We start from the raw sequence: 17,878 nt of genomic DNA, 5'->3' as shown, positions 1-17,878 counted from the left end.
GCGGGGTTTGCACTTGTTAGAGTGTCCCTGTCTAGTTTTGTTTTTCTGCTGTAGACAGATGGCCTTGTGCAAAATTACCCTTCTGGATGAGCGTGTAAAGGGACATACTTTTCATATAAAAAAAAAAAAACGAAATTGGTCCAGAATATGCACTTTAACCACTTAGTGATAGCAGTGACATCAGTGATCACACTACACTAATTCAGCCTGATTTTGTCTTCAGAACAGTGAATGGGCTTTGTAGTGTGATTTATAATTGAAGAACAGCGATGTAACATCTGGGATGCCCCATGAGGCCCTGATAAGTCTAGCATGTCAATTTTGTGTGTTCTCGTCTAGTTTGACAACTCCTACGATATAGCCATGATTTAACCATTGATTGACCCTCCTCCCTGACAACACGCAAGGATGTGAACGATGACTGGTCAGGGTCAAAATTTTAGTGTTGCCCATGTCTCCTGACCAAGACGCAGCAAGAACTGATAGCACTATGATTGCCTAATCAGACATGGTGACCATCATGAAAGACCAAAGTATTGTGTCGTCTCAGTCAGACAGCGAGAGTGGCAAAACATAGTGCGAATGGCTGCTTTTAGTAGGGGGAAACTGTGAAACCAGGAGTAAAACAAGTGATTTTGCTTTAATAAGGAAGTTGGAATTGAATGTCATCCTTAGAATCTTCCAAAGAACTCGCGGTGCGTCGACACTGACGTGGCCAGGAATTGGTGTTCTGAAATACACAAAGCAAAGCCAGAACGCATCTAAGTTACTGGATGCTGCTTGTGTACTGTTACTTGGTATGTTTCTAATTCGCATTTAAAGGAGCAATTTGTGACCAACTTCATAGAAGTAAACATCATTTTGCGAGAAGATAAAACAGTGATTCGTTCCCAGTTTGTGAAGGCTTTGTACTGCTAACCCAAGATTTTTTTGTCTTGTCTCATCATCTATTAGTCTTTACATTTTCGAAATATTTTAGATTGTTGGGTTTATTAATAAAGGCTATTTCCCCCCACTGTGTTCATGTCTAAGGTTGGAACGTGAGGCAATAGCCGATCTAGACCCACCTAACGGTTGTGAAAAAACTACTGAAAGAGTCAAAACTGTTGGAGAAAAGTTTCAGCAGGTCCTATCTTGTAGAGTATCGGTTTTATTTGCATCTGATTTTTACCCAAAAATCCAGCGTAGCTCCTAGGAATTATTCGGTGGGAACCTCACCATGACCAATCATTTAAAAAAAAAAAAAGAATAGTTTGTGGTTTATCATGTCTTTAAATATATTATCACTCTGTAATGGTCAAATAGTTCCCAGTGAATATTGAATATTTTTTCGCGGTCCAAATCCTGTGCTCTGATTGGCTGGTGAGCGGGTCTGTCTCCTATGGTACGGACCCCAGTTACGGACCTCTGGCAACTCGCTCGTTCACAACAGCAAAAAAATTATCAAAAATCTTAAATTATTTTACAGCATAGATAGCGATAACGACAGTCTTCACAGCGAAAGCGAGTTTGACTACCCTGAGGAAGAAGAAATAAAATAAAACATTTCAGGAGAAAGCTAAAAACCTCTAACTTGCTAATGCCGAGCAAAAACATGGGTGAATCCTGAATGACTCCTATTTTGTATAAATAGGGGACTACATAGGCGGCAAAATGTAGTTTGTTTTTTTTTTTCCCTGCTATGGAAGTGCACTTGTATACCGAGGAGGAAGCAATTTGCATTACAGCCATGAATGAGGATTCAAAATGGCGGCTCGGCTCGGTTTTCCCTTTTGGGCGCTCTCATTTTCTGTTAGAATTTGGTAAAGAAAAAATAAATATCATTTACCAGCTTAAGGTCGCTCCGTATGGTGAAATACCATGACCTCGGCCCGGTCCTCGGTCATGGTATTTCACGATACGGGCGTCCCAGCTGGTAAATAACGTATATATTTTTGCTTGAAATGCCTATCCGTAGGGTACCTGGCACAAAATGGCAGCCATACATCCAAGTTTTGGTGCCTGGATTCAAGTTGTCTGTGAGTTGCAGTGAGCCATTTACTTCTCTTTTCTTTAGCTTTTGGCAATTAGATAGCTCCAATTTCTTTCTGAATCTGTTTGTAACGTCAATCGCACAATTTTTATTATTTTTTCCCTCCATTTTTACTTTGAGTTTTCGAGGCATTCAAGCTGAGCCATTCAGTCTCTTTTTGACTCGGTGGGTGTAACCGCAGTGACTTCTGCCCACGGAGATATCATGTGCATACCCTGTATACAATTACCTTTTGGAAAGGTCCATATAAAATTCCTTGCTTACAAAGGTGACGATGCTGACAACTACACTTTAATGTGCAACCATTAGTTCATGGCTACCAATCAGACACACCAGGTTTGAATTGGTTGTGTGGCGTGGTCTTTTTTTTTTTTTTTGAGGGGTGGGTAGTGACACTTTTGATCAGCACCATGGCCTGAACAGAAGAGCCACCTGTTTCAAACTTGAAACAGAGTAAACATGTACTTCCGTCTGGTCATCTTTAAACAGCTTGTTTTTATTGTAAGTTTTGCAAATGAAAACTTGACAAAGCAGACTCGAAATAAATGATGAATAAAATACATCAATGAATATCTGTGAAAACTCTTCAATGTGCTGCCTTCAAGTAAATAATTAGCATAAACGTGTGTTTGGCTACAACAGAAAATCCTCTCCAGAAGTCACAATAGCTTCTGTTTAAGAAAACTGGAACCAAAATGCAGGCAGTCGTTTCATATTTTTGATCTGTTTTGCAACAGTGTGTTTCAAGTGCCTGGTTCTGAAATGCTGCATAAAAATTGACCATCCCTGCTTTATTGAGACAGTTTTTGCTCTTAAAAAGTTTAGGTGACTTGCAGTATGTTTGTGTGTGTTTGCTGGCTTCAGGGCAAAGACCATTAAGAACACAGTGACTGTGAATGTGGAACTGACGGCAGAACAGTGGAAGAAAAAATATGAGAAGGAGAAAGAAAAGAACAAGACACTCCGCAACACGATAACCTGGTTGGAAAATGAGCTCAACCGCTGGAGGAATGGTAAGATGCTACACACACACACACACACACACACACCCCAGTTATGTTGAAGCTTTTTGGCAGAACACAATATAAAAAAAGCTTTGGTGTGGCTCTAAGGTTTGTGTGGTTGCTTTTAGGCGAGACTGTGCCGATTGATGAGCAGTATGATAAAGAGAAAGCCAATGCTGAGGTATTGGCTCTGGATAACACCGTGAATAATGACAAGATAGCTTCCACTCCCAACATCCCTGGAGTGCGTCTGACGGACACCGAAAGAGAGAAGTGTGAGGCTGAGCTGGCCAAACTTTACAAGCAGCTCGATGATAAGGTAAATACTTTGGAGCGTTTTTTTTGAACTTCTGCCCAATTTGTGTGTTTTTTCTCTCATATTACCTCGGTGTAATTTTTTTTTTTTTTTTACCACCCCTCTTTTCCTGGTTTCTACTGTTCTTCCTGTCCTTGTTGTAGGATGATGAGATAAATCAGCAGTCTCAGCTGGCTGAGAAGCTCAAGCAGCAGATGTTGGACCAGGAAGAGGTGAGTCTGTGCAGGTTTTTGTTTTATAATGTGTTATTTCAAACTGTTCTGTTAGCTTTAAGAAAAGCTGTGACAAGCTGTAGGATGGTGTCTGTCTCTGTTAATTAACAGACCATTGTGCTAATGAACTGTATGTTCTCTGTAGCTTCTGGCTTCTTCACGGAGAGACCACGATAACCTTCAGGCAGAGCTGATGCGTCTGCAGATGGAGAACGAAGCCTCTAAAGAGGAGGTGAAGGAGGTGCTGCAGGCGCTGGAGGAACTTGCCGTTAATTACGACCAGAAGAGCCAGGAGGTGGAGGATAAGACCAAGGAGTTTGAGACCCTCAGTGAAGAGCTGAACCAGAAATCGGTGTGCAGGCATTAATTTCGTTTTATTTACAGGTGTATGAAGGTTCAACCACGGTACACAGTTAAGCGGGGGGGGGTTGTTATGAAGAAGAAAGCAAACGATACGGTGTTGTACTTGGAGTTCTAAGCAGGGTTTTTAAAAAACGTAGAGTAAATGGAACAGTTCCAGCGCATGACGGACAATATTTTATTAATCAATCTATAAGGTGTTTTTTTTTTTTTTTTTTTTAAAGTGTTATTGGAGCTGATTGCACAGCCAGTAATTTTGTTTTGAGTTTCTCCTTATTGCTGTTCATTATTGTTTTTCCAGAGTGTTTTAGCCTCATTAGATTCTGAGCTGCAGAAGCTAAAGGAAATGACCAACCACCAGAAGAAGAGGGTGACTGAGATGATGTCATCACTGCTGAAGGACCTGGCGGAAATCGGCATTGCTGTGGGTAGCAATGACATCAAGGTAAGTCATAGTGGCTGTCCTTCAAGACGTGCAGAATGCTGGTGTTGAGAGAACTGAGATGGACCTTTGCATGACTTTGTATTCCCCCCCCCCAAAAAAAAAACCCACACACAGTGGTAGCACTTGCTTTTTGACTTCTGCATTGTGTTCGCTTCCTCTTTTGTGTATCTGCTTTTTAATGTGACACCTTTTCTTATCCCTTTCTCCCTCTGTGTCTCTCAGCAGCATGAGGGCAGCGGGATGATTGATGAGGAGTTTACTGTAGCTAGGCTTTATATCAGTAAGATGAAGTCAGAGGTCAAGACCCTGGTGAAGCGCAGCAAGCAGCTGGAGGCAGCTCAGGCCGACAGCAACAAGAAGATGGACGAGAACGAGAAGGAGCTGGCTGCGTGCCAGCTCCGCATCTCTCAGGTAACTGACGTGAGGGCCAGTAGGACTGCGTGAAAACCTTGACACTTGTTAGATTTAGTTTCCATGCAACTGGGAAACTCCCACCAGTTTTGTGGCTTGGCTATCTCAACGCAATGTGAAAAATGTTTTCATTTTCTCTGTCTCTGCAGTATGAGGCTAAAATTAAGTCTCTAACAGAGTACCTTCAGAATGTGGAACAGAAAAAGAGGCAGCTGGAGGAAAATGTCGACTCGCTCAATGAGGAACTTGTCAAAATCAGCGCACAGGGTATGCACGCTACGGCCCAGTCTGAAAGTTTTCCATTACATTTCTAGTTTTTTTTTACGCAGATTTATTTTGGTAAGTTTTGCATTTTACTTCTAGATACCCTTTATAGCTTTATATGCAAGTCTCTGAAAATTGTCTTGGTGGAAATCTGCCTCTGCCCCATGTTTATTCTTCTTTTCTGAATACTTGTTGCATGTGATCTTTTACAGAGAAAGTTCATGCTATGGAGAAAGAGAATGAAATTCAGTCAGCCAATGAGGTCAAGGTATGAAACTGTAAACCAGCCCTGTAATAGAATGGTGCTTTTTCACCAGACTATGATCTAGTTAAGCAAATTTACACGACCAAATGGGGCGTATAGTACATATGAAAAGCTCTTTTCCAAAATGCGATAAGCTCGAGATTTGAAAAACATGACTTAGCAGTGCCAACATATCAAGATCCGATCCCCATTTGTTATTCCGTCTTTCTTTTTTACCAAATCGCAATAAATCCCCATGTATTTAACACTCCTAATCATAGTTTCGTTTCATATCGCGATAAGCGCCATTCCCGTTTTTCCGCAAACCACGATAGCGCCTCTCGACCAATCAGCGTGCTAATCGATATCCAACATGGCGGCACCCACGCTTTAGGAATTTCACCGTGGGTTTTTGGACTTGGATTTCATATACAAAATGAATAATTTCGATGGCTCTGACAAGCAGGTGATGCTCTCGCCAGGTGGTAGAAAGCGTAGATTAAACACAACCATAAAAGGGAAAAAAAAGAAGAAAATTTGCCATTCTGGTGGCGGACTGTTTCCAGCAGTAGCCTGTACACACGCTGCAGCTCGTAACTCACAGCTATGCCATGCAGACAAGCTGACTCCTGAAGATTTGGCCATGAATTTTTGCAAATTTTATAACAAGCCTGTCAAAACTGAGCAGGACAGGGCTTTGCTTCATCTGCTGGCGATAACTCTTAAACGTCATTGGGGGGAAAAGTGGGTAATGAAGAGAAAAGAAAGGACGGGGTGGTCCTTTTTGTGAGGTTGGACATCCAGTGAGGAACTCCGATATTACCTGCACCCATACTGATTTATTATGTCCTGCAAGGTTGGAACATAGACTTTTGTTACAGCAGGTGAAGACACAATCGTTAATAAGGCAAAACTGAGTTCCTGGAGTTATAACGATTTGGAAAAAAAGTTAAAACTCATGGATATATTGGGGGCGCCGTGCCGTGGGTCCGGGGACCCGGGTTCGATTCTGACCCGGGGTCATTTCCCGATCCCTCCCCGTCTCTCTCCCACTCATTTCCTGTCTCTACACTGTCCTATCCAATAAAGGTGAAAAAAGCCCAAAAAAATATCTTGGGGAAAAAAAAAACTCATGGATATCATTTTGGGGGGAAAAAAATTAGTTTTGGTTATGTAATCAACCAAAATGTTGAAACATTCCAAGTTTGTAGTTGGACATGTTCAGACTTCTAATAAACCATTTTAATCAGAGGAATTAGGGTTTTTTTGTTTTTGTTATATGTTGGAAGTGATTGATACAGTGGTGCTTGAAAGTTTGTGAACCCTTTAGAGTTTTCTGTATTTCTGCATCAATATGACCTAAAACATCAACAGATTTTCACACAAGTCCTAAAAGTAGATAAAGAGAACCCAGTTAAACAAATGAGACGAAAAATATTATACTTGGTCATTTATTGAGGAAAATGGTCCAATATTACATATCTGTGAGTGGCAAAAGTATGTGAAACTTTGCTTTCAGTATCTGGTGTGACCCCCTTGTGCAGCAAGAACTGCAACTAAATGTTGATCAGTCCTGCACACCGGCTTGGAGGAGCCCATTCCTCCGTACAGAACAGCTTCAACTCTGGGATGTTGGTGGGTTTCCTCATATGAACTGCTCGCTTCAGGTCCTTCCACAACATTTCGATTGGATTAAGGTCAGGACTTTGACTTGGCCATTCCAAAACATTAACTTTATTCTTCTTTAACCATTCTTTGGTAGAACGACTTGTGTGCTTAGGCTCGTTGTCTTGCTGCATGACCTACCTTCTCTTGAGATTCAGTTCATGGACAGATGTCCTGACATTTTCCTTTAGAATTTGCTGGTATAATTCAGAATTAGTTGTTCCATCAATGATGGCAAACCGTCCTGGCCCAGATACAGCAAAACAGGCCCAAACCATGATACTACCACCACGATGGGATAAGGTTCTTGTGCTGGAATGCAGTGTTTTTCCTTTCTCCAAACATAACGCTTCTCATTTAAACCAAAAAGTTCTATTTTGGGTCTCATCCAACCACAAAACATTTTTCCAGTAGCCTTCTGGCTTGTCCACGTGATCTTTAGCAAACTGCAGACGAGCAGCAATGTTCTTTTTGGAGAGCAGTGGCTTTCTCCTTGCAACCCTGCCATGCACACCATTGTTGTTCAGTGTTCTCCTGATGGTGGTCTCATGAACATTAACATTAGCCAATGTGAGAGAGGCCTTCAGTTGCTTTAGAAGTTACCCTGGGGTCCTCTGTGACCTTGCCGACTATTACATGCCTTGCTCTTGGAGTGATCTTTGTTGGTCGACCACTCCTGGGGAGGGTAACAATGGTCTTGAATTTCCTCCATTTGTACACAATCTGTCTGACTGGATTGGTGGAGTCCAAACTCTTTAGAGATGGTTTTGTAACCTTTTCCAGCCTGATGAGCATCAACAACGCTTTTTCTGAGGTCCTCAGAAATCTCCTTTGGTCGTGCCTTGATACACTTCCACAAACGTGTTGTGAAGATCAGACTTTGATAGATCCCTGTTCTTTAAATAAAACAGGGTGCCCACTCACACCTGATTGTCGTCCCATTGATTGAAAACACCTGACTCTAATTTCACCTTCAAATGAACTGCTAATCCTCGAGGTTCACATACTTTTGCCACTCACAGATATGTAATATTGGATCATTTTCCTCAATAAATAAATGACCGAGTATAATATTTTTGTCTCATTTGTTTAACTGGGTTCTCTTTATCTACTTTTAGGACTTGTGTGAAAATCTGATGTTTTGGGTCATGTTTATGCAGAAATATAGAAAATTCTAAAGGGTTCATAAACTTTCAAGCACCACTGTATGCTGTATTTGGTCATCCATCTCCCCCTGGTACAACCTGAGCCGATTTGGGACAAACGGGGCGGAGCTGAAATAATTTGATGCAGGTCATGCACGTCACATTCAGTTGTCATAGTCTCATTAATCTTCCTGCCCGGAGACACTTCTCTGAGCTTCTGTTCAGTGGGGAATTGACTGACTGTCTGCCAAAGTGCCTTCCTATTTTCAAATGCCCTTTTTGGCAGATTTAAGAATTGTAACAGTATTACAGCTTTAAAATTTGTTTAATGTTTTAGATGAATTTTTATTGATCCACAGCAATGATTTTGTCACTGTTTAGCTTGTTCTTCGATTGCTTCATGTAAAATCCTCTGTCTGCCTGCCTGTCGAATTACCATCTGTTCCAGAGAACAACTTCTGCTTTCATATGTAAAGTTGGGTTTACGTCACCATAAGACAGTATATTCAGGCAGGATACGCATAGTCCTGGACTCTCAGGGAAGGGAGGGGTAAATGATGAACATCAAAATATTATCTGCTTATTAGAATTTAAAGCCACTCAGTTTGGGTTGCAGACCATTTTCCTTCAAGTGTTATAGTTTTTCCCTGTTTTTGTTAATTTGTCCTACCACTTTATTTATTTGAACTAAATATTTCCTACCGCACTGTACTGGGCACGCTTCCAGGACGAGAGCGCAAAGTAACCTAATATTGAATTTTGTGATGAATTAGAAAAGTCCTGTGCCTGTGGAAAGCAGGTTAGTTAGATAAACCCACTGCCAGACAGGCTGAGTCAGGGTTGTGTGCATTCACAACACACTTTTTAAAAGCTTTCATCAATCAGTGGAGCTACGGAAATGTGATTTAAAGACAGGAAGCCAAGAAAGGAATTAGACTCGGAGCATCTCTTGGAAAATTGAGAGAAAATACAGAAATTATTTTCGGAGAATACGTATACAATAAGTGTACGTTTGAATTTCTGGTGTGCCAACATTTAGTTTCATGACTAAGAATTCTGCTGATGGATATTAGAATAATCATAGATGTATTTTAGAAGTAATATTTGCAAAGTAACTGTACATATTTAACAATTATTCGCTGAAGGTGAAGTGAATATCGGTATTTGCTGAGCCTGGGGTGGATAAGTGTTCGAGTATAAATACACAGGTGACTTTTTTTTTTTTTTTTTTTAAAATAAATAAAATCGTATTTTTTTTTTAAAAGAATAATTTCAATCTTCGAAAGCAGCATGCATATGTAATGCTCACAGGCCTGGTCGTTTCTGTATGTGAGTCACGTAAAATATTTTGTTTTGAAATGGATAAAATAAATCACAATTCCACCTTATCTTTGAATAGTTTTTAAACCGAACCTCATAGCATCTTTAGTGCTTTTAGAAACAGCAATTTCTTTCATAATTTGTAATTCTTCCTCACTTACGGTGACGAAAAGATTGGCTGCCCTTTTGTTGAGGTGATGCTCGAGAAATGGTCAGAATCTCTTGACCATTCAGCACATGCTATTTCCTATAATCACCTCCGTATTTGTACTAAAGAGCTGTATAAAGATTGACAGATTAAAGAAATAAACATGGTTTGGGGCCACCATGAGGCACCAGAATAGCTTCAGGGCACCTGAACATCGATTCTGCAAGTGTCTGGTACTACAGTATATTGTGCCGTGAAACAACCCCACCCCCAAATTGCAGCAACATGTGCTCCAATCAGGTGTGATTGGGCTTAACTGCCATTTTCCATGTTATTTTCAGAGCGCATGTTGATCAGCTAATCATGCTTTCTCCTAATCCTTTGCTAATTTCAGTTTACATTATAAGGCAAACATAAATCTTGCTGCTCAACATCTAAATCTCATTTGTTGATGCTTTTTGATGCCAGATGTTATTTATATGAAAGTGATGGTGTTTGGATGTCAATAATAAAAGGAGGTATAATGTGTGTGTTTAGGCTGCGGTGGAGCAGCAGATCCAGAACCACAGGGAGGCTCATCAGAAGCAGCTTAGCAGCCTGAGAGATGAACTTGAGATTAAGGAGAAACTCATTACTGAACTACAGGAGTAAGACACCCAGTGTCCTACAGATGAATAAAAATGGATTACAAACCCTTGTCATATTCTAATCCTCTCGCGTTCTGTCTGTGTTTTGTATACAGTATGAACCAGAAGATCATGCTGGAACAGGAGCGTCTCCGGGTGGAACATGAGAAGCTCAAATCTATGGACCAGGAAAAGAGCCGCAAGCTGCATGAGCTTACGTATGTGCTCGTCACACACCAGTCATCTGATTGGGGTTTTGAATGTTGCCTTCCTTTGTGTAGAAGCTAATTTATTTTTATCCGTGCTATTGATGGTGTTTTGAGTACAATCTTTCATGGCCTGTGTGTGTGTGAGAGCAGAGTTATGCAGGACAGAAGGGAGCAGGCCAGACAAGACCTCAAGGGCCTGGAGGAGACAGTTGTGAGTTATTTCTTTTCATTGATGTGAGAATTTCAGGTTATATATGAGGGTGGTGTGTGTGTGTGTGCTCAGTCTACTTTTTCCATTATTCTCTCCAGGCTAAAGAGCTGCAGACTCTCCATAACCTGCGGAAATTATTTGTGCAGGACTTGGCAACCCGGGTCAAGAAGGTGAAAACGGAATTATTTTTTTTTCTCTCCAATTTATAGTTTGTTTGGGAACCTGCAAGGGATTTTTCGACAAATTTTGCACAGATGTATGTAAAAGACAGCCTCGTGCACTTAAAGGGGAACAGAGGGCAATATATAGAGTAAATATAACAATAAAACACATTAACGAACCTTATTCAAGACTTGCAAAAGTTTTTTGTTCTAAGGTTGGAAAGTTATAGTGTTTTGAAAGTAGCTCGAGCAAACTATTTCGGCAGTTTGAACAGCCCGCCATGATATTGATTTTATCCAATCGGAATGCACGTTCATTTTCTCTGCGTAACACTCATGACGTATGTATGTGTCCAGTTGTGTTGGCTCATTGAGGTTGGGAATAGCACGTGTGAAATACCAGTTTCTGCCTCTTGCGACGATTTCGCAAGTCCACGGGTGGCGCCTATCTCATTGCAGCAAATAAATTTTGCTGGACTCGTGAGCAACTCCACGTTACATTTTCCACACGAGCACCACGCCGTGTCACCTGCACGCAGACGCTCTGCCCCACGCTCGCCATGCCCATGGTCAGCATCAGTCTCATCCTCGCCGTCATCCGAGCTTTCTTCTCTTATTTCATCACCGGAGTCGACAGTACCTCTCCTAGGTTCAAACTGGTACCCTTCTAAGCCATAGCCTGCTTGCAGTGTGTCTTGCGGGATCTCTTCGTACGATTCGACAGAGCTGTCGCTTTCACTTGATGCGCCCGACACCATGATTACACGCTTCTCTCTATTTCGGAGAGTTCCGCTAGTGCAGTGGGTAACGCTGATGTCACGGTCTTTTAAAAATGGCGACTCTTGTGCGGTTTAGCGTATAAAGTATTATATTTACAATTACCAAGATATTTCGTTGTTTTCTAGTACATAAATTTGATAGAATACTTAAGAATACGTTACTTTGTCACATCAGCAACTGTATATATTATATTTGGTACCCCTTTAAGTGTGTTTGGTGAAATCAGTGTTGGGTCATATGAATGTACATATCCTACTCTTTTACAGTAACACTAAACCGCTAATACTGGAGCGCATTACTCGCTCTAAAGTGTGTTTTTAACAATATTAATATACTGTAGATATATCTAGTGGGATTAGAGCTGGGTGATATGGCCTAAAAAAAATAATCTTCGAATTTTTTCACAAAAAATCAAATTTTTGATTTTAATTCCCCCCCCCAACACACACACACACACACACACACACACACACACACACACACACACACACACAGAGAAAATCAAACTACGGATGCAAAGAAATGGTTCAAAAGTTTTACCTTTATTTTGTTTTCACTTAAATTTCCCCTTTGGGGTTAAAGTGCAACCAGAAGCCAAAAAACAAGCAAGCTTGTAGGTGAGATGGCAGACCATGCCATTGTAAACAGTGAGAACATACAGTAACTTTTAGAAAGCTTTCTCCAACATAGCTTCATTTCAAACTGACACAATGCACCCTCAAACTTCAAAAAAAAAAAAAATAAATGCCCCCTCAAAAAAATAAATAAAATTACGTCCTTTTTGATAAAACTGACAAAATAGGAAAAAAAATCCTGACTTTGCCACCGTATGTATGGGCACCATGTCTTTTGCAATAAACATCGCGATAGCATCTGTGATTGCCTTCCACCGCGCCCCATTCTGATCATAAGGCACACAGTTCGAAAATGTGTCCGGGACGGTTGCTTGCTTTACTGTGGATGGTGTGCTCGTGCTGCGGCTGTTTTCATTCGGCTGGGAGCAGCACTTCTCCCGCTCCGCTGCATGCTTCTGTTTATGCCAACCCCTTAAATTTGTCGTGCTGCTTCCTTTGGAAGCGACCGTTTTCAAACACACCTTACAACGAGGACTTGTTTGGTCTGCATCCGACGCCGCAAAACCGTACCAATTCCAGGTCACGGAGAAAGTTACTCCTTTCTTGGGCACAAGTTGCGGCTTTCCCCCAATCTCTGCCATGTTTGTGTGTGTCTATGGCAAGCGCACGGGAGGAGGGCTATCGTGTCAGTGCCCGGTCCGTTATTGCACATGTGCAGAGGGGAGCATCGGTGGCGGAAGTTAAAACTGAGAGAAAACCGATTTTCATAACACATTGTCCTTAACTGTAAATTCAAATTAATCGATTTATCGCCCAGCTCTAAAGGGCTCTGCATGCTTTTGCGACAAGGCTTTCGCAGATAGCTTTTCGCAGACAGTTGTAATTTATCGTTGAGGGGGGAGTATAGGTGTGTATAGGCGTGCGCGATGTTGTTCACCACCACAACGCAAGGGGGCGCGAAGTCGCTAGGAGTAGTTGGTGGGTGTGGTTAGTGGAGTGTTTATCCTCCGGTTACTTATAATTGTGCTTATAATGACTAGAACTGGAGTCGTATAGATGTACATACTTCCTCGATCAACCGCTCTTCGTGCTGCTCCATCTTCGCTCGTGTTAAAAATGGCGGTCGTGAAAACAAACCAAACTGGGAAAGTAAGGAAGCGGAAGTGCGTGTACAGCGGATGTAGAGTGGACCAATCGGAGCCCTCTTGTCTGCGACACTGTCTGCGGTGGTCACAATTTTTGGGAGGTGCGCGCAGAGCGTCTGCGAAGGGGAGAGGGCTTCGCAGACGCTATCTGCCACGCCATCTGCGAGGACTGGATTGTCAGCATAAATTGGCCTTAAGTGGGATAAATGCTTAATGTATTAATCTGCGTAATTTTGATTCCTCCTCCTTTTACAGAGTGCTGAGATGGACTCTGATGACACTGGTGGCAGCGCAGCTCAGAAACAAAAGATCTCCTTCCTGGAGAACAATCTGGAACAGCTCACTAAAGTCCATAAACAGGTACATGCATGAGCGCATACACCCATCTCATAGTAGGGCTGCACAATAATGGATATCAGAATGTTCCATGTTTATTAATCACAACTATTCAATCATTTAAGAAAAATGTTATTGCACATTTAACTTTAAAATATTTTAACACTGCACATTACAAATGTATATTCATAAACCTGTATGTATCTCATGCTACCTTGCTGGAAGAATCTATGTAGAGTGATTTGTGAAAGAGCTTATTTAAAACACCCTCCTCTGTCTCTTCTCCTTAAATGTAAAGGTTGCCTGAGACGAACCGTTTCGTTCGTTATTCTTTCTCTGTGACTGTGTGTATGTAGTTGGTTCGTGATAATGCAGATCTGCGCTGTGAGCTGCCCAAGCTGGAGAAGCGTCTGCGTGCGACTGCTGAACGCGTGAAGGCTCTGGAGTCCGCGCTGAAGGAGGCCAAAGAGAACGCAGCACGCGACCGCAAGCGCTATCAACAGGAGGTGGACCGCATTAAAGAGGCTGTCAGAGCGAAGAACATGGCTCGCAGAGGACACTCAGCACAGATCGGTACACACAGTACTACTTTAACTATAAGGATAATGTTTCTAACAAAGGAGAACTTGGAGCAAGTGTTAAATTAGCTTTGAGAGAACTGCATGCATAAAGCATTGGCACTTCTCAAGCCTCATCACTAATCTCAAAGAAGTGTGCTTATTTCTTCCTCAGGAATATCATTCCAAAATATTTGGTAATGTTTGCCGGAAGGCAGGTTTAACATGAAATGAATTATGATGCAGAACACAACTGCTGGGGGGAGAAATAAATAAATATATGTACTGGACGTGTAACTTATTACTTTCAGTTTTCTCAATTTCTCTGGCTCTTGGGAAAGGTTAAATTACAAACATCCACTAGAGGGCATTCAATCCTTTTTTAGCTCCACCAGATGTACAGTTATTCGTATCATTCCACACAAAATGGATTTAGGAAATGGGGCACCAAGTTAATAGGGGGAATTATATGTTGGAAGTGATTCACATAGTGGTGCTTGAAAGTTTGTGCACCCTTTAGAGTTTTCTGTAATTCTGCATAAATATGACCGAAAACATCAACAGATTTTCACACAAGTCCTAAAAGTAGATAAAGAGAACCCAGTCAAACAAATGAGACAAAAATATTATACTTGGTCATTTATTTATTGAGGAAAATGATCCAATATTACATATCTGTGAGTGGCAAAAGCATGTGAACCTTTGCTTTCAGTATCTGCAGGGATGTGATTTTTCCGCGAATTCGCGGAATTCCGCTTTTTTCACCTCAAAACTTGAAGAAAATTTTTTTCCAATTTTTCCCTCATCCACATTCGTATCCTATTCGTTCCGACTTTGTTTGAAAGATGGCAGCTTCAGATTTGCATCTTTACGCCTCGATCACGGAGGCTGCCATCTTTCAACTCTTTGTTTGAAGCAAGCTTACGTACAGCTATCTAACAAGCGCGTTCATTGGTTGTTACAGAGCGATGAGCCAATCACGTACCTCGTTTCATCTCATTGACGTAATTACGTCATTTATGCAATTACGTCATTGAGATGAAACGAGGTACGTGATTGGCTCATCGCTCTGTAACAACCAATGAACGCGCTTGTTAGATAGCTGTACGTAAGCTCGCTTCAAACAAAGAGTTGAAAGATGGCAGCTTCCGTGATCGAGCGTAAAGATGCAAATCGAGTTAAAGAAATCGACAGAATAGTGAAAAAAAAGTTCCGCTGGGAATGGTTGGAGAAAAACCGCGGCTCGCCTCGGGGCGAATTACGTCACAAGGCGGGGGGCTAGCGGGCCCTGCTCGCACTGGTTCTTTTGGGGGGGGGGGGGGGGGGTGAGAGAGTGAGCGAGAGTGTGTGTGAGCGAGAGTGTCAGAGTTGCATGTTGACATTAAATTGGCTTGAATTTGTTAATCATGACAAGTTTTTTCTTGTGTGTTTGCTTGCCATTTTAGTACAATTTTTAAGTCAGAAAACCCCAGAACCCAGGAGCTTCGGGGGGCTTCCCCCCTTGTCCCCCCACCAGGCTGCTGCCCTGGACCAGCTGGGGGCCTACGGCCCCCAGCCCCCCAGCTAAAATTTTCAGATAATTTCACCAGCCCCAAATCACATCCCTGTATCTGGTGTGACCCCCTTGTGCAGTAATAACTGCAACTAAACGTTTCCGGTAACTGTTGATCAGTCCTGCACACTGGCTTGGAGGAATTTTAGCCCATTCCTCTGTGTAGAACAGCTTCAACTCTGGGATGTTGGTGGGTTTCCTCACATGAACTGCTCGCTTCAGGTCCTTCCACAAAATTTCGATTGGATTAAGGTCAGGACTTTGACTTGGCCATTCCAAAACATTAATTTTTATTCTTCTTTAACCATTCTTTGGTAGAATGACTTGTGTGCTTGGGGTCGTTATCTTGCTGCATGACCCACCTTCTCTTGAGATTCAGTTCATGTGCAGATGTCCTGACATCTTCCTTTAGAATTCGCTGGTACAATTCAGAATTCATTGTTCCATCAATGATGGCAAGCCGTCCTGGCCCAGATGCAGCAAAACAGGCCCAAACCATGATATTACCCACCACCATGTTTCACAGATGGGATAAGGTTCTTATGCTGGAATGCAGTGTTTTCCTTTCTCCAAACATAACGCTTCTCATTTAAACCAAAAAGTTCTATTTTGGTCTCATCCATCCACAAAACATTTTTCCAGTAGCCTTCTGGCTTGTCTACGTGATCTTTAGCGCAAACTGCAGATGAGCAGCAATGTTCTTTTTGGAGAAGAGTGGCTTTCTCCTTGCAACCCTGCCATGCACACCATTGTTGTTCAGTGTTCTGATGGTGGACTCATGAACATTAGCCAATGTGAGAGAGGCCTTCAGTTGCTTAGAAGTTACCCTGGGGTCCTTTGTGACCTCGCAGACTATTACACGCCTTGCTGGAGTGATCTTTTGTTGGTCGACCACTCCTGGGGAGGGTAACAATGGTCTTGAATTTCCTCCATTTGTACACAATCTGTCTGTCTGTGGATTGGTGGAGTTCAAACTCTTTAGAGATGGTTTTGTAACCTTTTCCAGCCTGATGAGCATCAATAATGCTTTTTGAGGTCCTCAGAAATCTCCTTTGTTCGTGCCATGATACACTTCCACAAACATGTGTTGTGAAGATCAGACTTTGATTGATAGATCCTTGTTCTTTAAATAAAACAGGGTGCCCACTCACACCTGATTTCAGTCAATGGGATGACAAACACCTGACTCTAATTTCACCTTCAAATTAACTGCTAATCCTAGAGGTTCACATACTTTTCCCACTCACATATGTAATACTGGATCTCATCTCATTATCTGTAGCCGCTTTATCCTGTTCTACAGGGTCGCAGGCAAGCTGGAGCCTATCCCAGCTGACTACGGGCGAAAGGCGGGGTACACCCTGGACAAGTCGCCAGGTCATCACAGGGCTGACACATAGACACAGACAACCATTCACACTCACATTCACACCTACGGTCAATTTAGAGTCACCAGTTAACCTAACCTGCATGTCTTTGGACTGTGGGGGAAACCGGAGCATCCAGAGGAAACCCACGCGGACACGGGGAGAACATGCAAACTCCGCACAGAAAGGCCCTCGCCGGCCATGGGGCTCGAACCCGGACCTTCTTGCTGTGAGGCGACAGCGCTAACCACTACACCACCGTGCCACCCGTAATACTAGATCATTTTCCTCAATAAATAAATGAGCAAGTGTAATATTTTTGTCTCATTTGTTTAACTGGATTCTCTTTATCTACTTTTAGGGCTTGTATGAAATTCTGATAGTTTTAGGTCATATTTATGCAGAAATATAGAAAATTCTAAAGGATTCATAAACTTTCAAGCACCACTGTATGTACTAATGTATACAAGTCAGGATTGAATATAGGCCTGAGGGGGGACTGATGGAGATGGGCACTTCAATAGTAGTAGTAATAAAATTTATTCAATAGTGTTTGATAATTTTTGCTAAAATGCATTAAATGCAAACCACCACATACCGTATGGAGTGAGAGAATGACCAGTGTTTCCCACAGGGCTTAAATTTACTTGTGATGGTTATCAGCTGAAAGGGCCATTATTACCTGCTGCTCCAAAAACGGTCTCCTGTATGTGATTTTGCATCACATTGGTATCTACTTCTTTTGAGAGGTTTGGCATTTACTCCATAGTTTTAGATTGCAGTTTTCTCTGCT

The 17,878-nt window shown here is 42.0% G+C and overlaps 1 protein-coding gene across 2 annotated transcripts in view; it reads left to right on the top strand.

The window, feature by feature from the left end:
* kif5bb (kinesin family member 5B, b) overlaps positions 1–17,878 on the top strand; it is a 36,074-nt gene that overhangs the window by 14,919 nt on the left and 3,277 nt on the right. Inside the window, exons 11-24 of one of the 2 annotated variants that reach the window (XM_060940145.1) lie at positions 2,897–3,045; positions 3,165–3,355; positions 3,496–3,564; positions 3,710–3,916; positions 4,226–4,369; positions 4,595–4,780; positions 4,930–5,047; positions 5,257–5,312; positions 10,104–10,213; positions 10,309–10,410; positions 10,552–10,612; positions 10,711–10,782; positions 13,529–13,633; positions 13,966–14,182. In XM_060940145.1, the coding sequence (XP_060796128.1) occupies positions 2,897–3,045; positions 3,165–3,355; positions 3,496–3,564; positions 3,710–3,916; positions 4,226–4,369; positions 4,595–4,780; positions 4,930–5,047; positions 5,257–5,312; positions 10,104–10,213; positions 10,309–10,410; positions 10,552–10,612; positions 10,711–10,782; positions 13,529–13,633; positions 13,966–14,182 (1,787 nt within the window). Of the gene's footprint in view, positions 1–2,896; positions 3,046–3,164; positions 3,356–3,495; positions 3,565–3,709; positions 3,917–4,225; positions 4,370–4,591; positions 4,781–4,929; positions 5,048–5,256; positions 5,313–10,103; positions 10,214–10,308; positions 10,411–10,551; positions 10,613–10,710; positions 10,783–13,528; positions 13,634–13,965; positions 14,183–17,878 lie in introns of both variants that reach the window. The other variant, XM_060940144.1, reaches the window with a different exon arrangement.

This window comes from Neoarius graeffei, chromosome 14, assembly GCF_027579695.1.
Source record: "Neoarius graeffei isolate fNeoGra1 chromosome 14, fNeoGra1.pri, whole genome shotgun sequence".
NCBI lineage: Eukaryota > Metazoa > Chordata > Actinopteri > Siluriformes > Ariidae > Neoarius > Neoarius graeffei.
Note: the sequence above shows the minus strand (reverse complement) of the source record. Positions and strands in the feature narration are given on the sequence as shown.